At 47.6% G+C, this 2,298-nt stretch overlaps 1 protein-coding gene across 1 annotated transcript in view; it reads left to right on the top strand.

Moving 5' to 3' along the window:
• Positions 1–1,865, top strand: part of LOC121861655 — a gene marked incomplete at its 3' end in the record, with an annotated part of 63,630 nt that extends 61,765 nt beyond the window's left edge. The window contains exons 2-3 of the mRNA XM_042359551.1: positions 132–986; positions 1,671–1,865. Of these exons, the coding sequence (XP_042215485.1) occupies positions 297–986; positions 1,671–1,865 (885 nt within the window). The remainder of the gene's footprint in view (positions 1–131; positions 987–1,670) is intronic.
• Positions 1,866–2,298: the final 433 nt, after the last annotated feature.

Raw genomic sequence — 2,298 nt, 5'->3', positions numbered from 1 at the left:
GATGTACGTAAAGACAGATGCTACTGAGATAAGAATTTAATGTTTATTGAATTGTTGTGTGTGTGTGTGTGTGTGTGTGTGTGTGTGTGTGTGTGTGTGTGCCACTAACAAGGTTCCTCCCGTTGTTACAGACTGGAGATGTTTGCCGTAGATGAGGCCAGAGTGGCATGGGTGTGAGAGTGTCATGGTGGGTCGTGGGTGTGGTGGTGGTGGTGGGAGCCTAGCGCCACCCACCGCGAAGGCTGCTGCCCTGCCCCCCCGCCCTCTGCCCGCCCCCTGCCCCCCCACCTGCTGCCATGGTGCAGGCCAATGAGGAAGTGATGTGCGACTCCCGGCCCTCAACAAGTGGCTCTGGTCCGTATGTCCACAACAAGGTGGCACTCAACAATAGGTGGCCAGGGGGGGCGCGGCCCAAGATCTTCAACCACAGGTCCTTCAGCTCAGGCTCGCGGCCATCGGTACTGTCGCGGGCTTCTGGGTCGCTACGGTCAGTGTCGCGGCCAGGGTCACGCACGGGCTCGGGTCTTGGCTCGCGGGGGTCGCTGCTCTCAGGTTCGGTAGGGACAGCAGAGGATGTGGGTTCCGGGGTGTCCAGACTACGGAGGGAACTGCCTTCCATCTCGGACATCTGCGGTTACGACGAGGTGCAGGAGCTGCTGCGGGACATAGAGCAGCTGGAGTGCCGGCGGTGGACGTCCGACTGGGACTCCTTCACCATCCAGTCCTCGCACCCTGACCTCGACCTCCCGCACGACCTTGACCTCCTCTCCCATGACCTCGATACCATCTCCCGGTCTGACTCCCGCCTCTCCTGGGACTCCCACGCGGGCCGGCAGCCAGACGACGATGACGACGACCCCAACCCCAGTCCCGGCAACTACTCCCCTGAACCTCAGAGAAACCGTCGTCCAACACCCACTATTACCATAGCCTGGGATGACTCCCACCTCAAGACCTCAGTTGGCATTTTTAGACTATTATTAGTAGTAAGTCCAGTGGTCCTTTATAGTAAGTCCAGTGGTCCTTTATAGTAAGTCCAGTGGTCCTTTATAGTAAGTCCAGTGGTCCTTTATAGTAAGTCCAGTGGTCCTTTATAGTAAGTCCAGTGGTCCTTTATAGTAAGTCCCGTTGTCTATTTTAGACTGTTATTATTAGTAAATCCGTTGATACTCTTTCCTTTAGTCTGTTGTTAGTGGTAAGTCCAATAGTTTTTTGTTTATTAGTACTAATAAGTCCAATAAATTCTTTTATTTAGTCTATTATTTGAAATAACTCCAATAGCTATTAAGTTGAAAAGAATTATTAAATAAAAATATAGATTTGTGGACCAACTTCTCGATATATTTTGACCCACTTCTGAATTATTTTAGGTAGTTACCCCTCGACCAACACAGCATTAAACTTAACAATAACCTGAAGCATTATCAATCTAACTTAACTAAAAAATTAACCAAATACAAATATTTAATTTCTTTAGACTATAATGGAAGGATAAATGTATATTTAATGTATTATATTAATTTATTTTTTAGGTTCATATTCCCTAGTGTATTGTCGGGTAGGGAAGAATTTCTTTGTCTTCAGGAAGGTTAAAGTGTCTTACTCAATGGACTAATTCATCATATTTCAAGAGGTTTTCTCATGATACTAACACATTCATTATATTCCAGGTTGTGTCCGTTCTAACAATGACGTGCGCATGTACGGTAGGGACGGCCCGTTTGAGTATATTTGTACTACCCGGAGCCTGGCGTCTGCGGGTGGTCGTGTTTACTGCCGTGTTCACCATCCTTACCACCACCATCCTCCTGCTGCTGCACCTCTCATCCCTCGTGCACTCACTCACACTACGCTGGGATAAGCTGGTCAGTCCGGGGGCTCTTGTTCTTGGTTGACTTTATTACTACTATTACTACTACGACTAATACTACTACTACTATTATTGCTACAGACTACTACTACTACTTTTTATCTTAATATGGCCTCCAGCCTCCCCCAATAGCCACACCTTCGCCGCCATTTTATTACCTTAAAATTAAATATCCTAATACATAAGTAACTATCCTAGCTGTGTGAGTTAGTTGAGCCGCAGATCTATGCAGCATTCAGTGACTGTAGCCTCATAGTCAATATCTGCAACTGTTGTCGGCTTTGGGGCCGATGCTCTTGTTCCCCTGAGGCAGAGCAAAGCCGACTTAAGGAGAGAGAAGGACAGTCGACATCTCATCCAACTGTTTGCATTCAGACCTGAGGGGCCGGTTGTTCGAGTGTTTTAAATAATTTCTCTGTTTTTTTTGA

This window comes from Homarus americanus, unplaced genomic scaffold (assembly GCF_018991925.1).
Source record: "Homarus americanus isolate GMGI-L3 unplaced genomic scaffold, GMGI_Hamer_2.0 scaffold1619, whole genome shotgun sequence".
NCBI lineage: Eukaryota > Metazoa > Arthropoda > Malacostraca > Decapoda > Nephropidae > Homarus > Homarus americanus.
The sequence above is the reverse complement of the archived record's forward strand: the minus strand, read 5'-3'. Positions and strand labels throughout refer to the sequence as shown.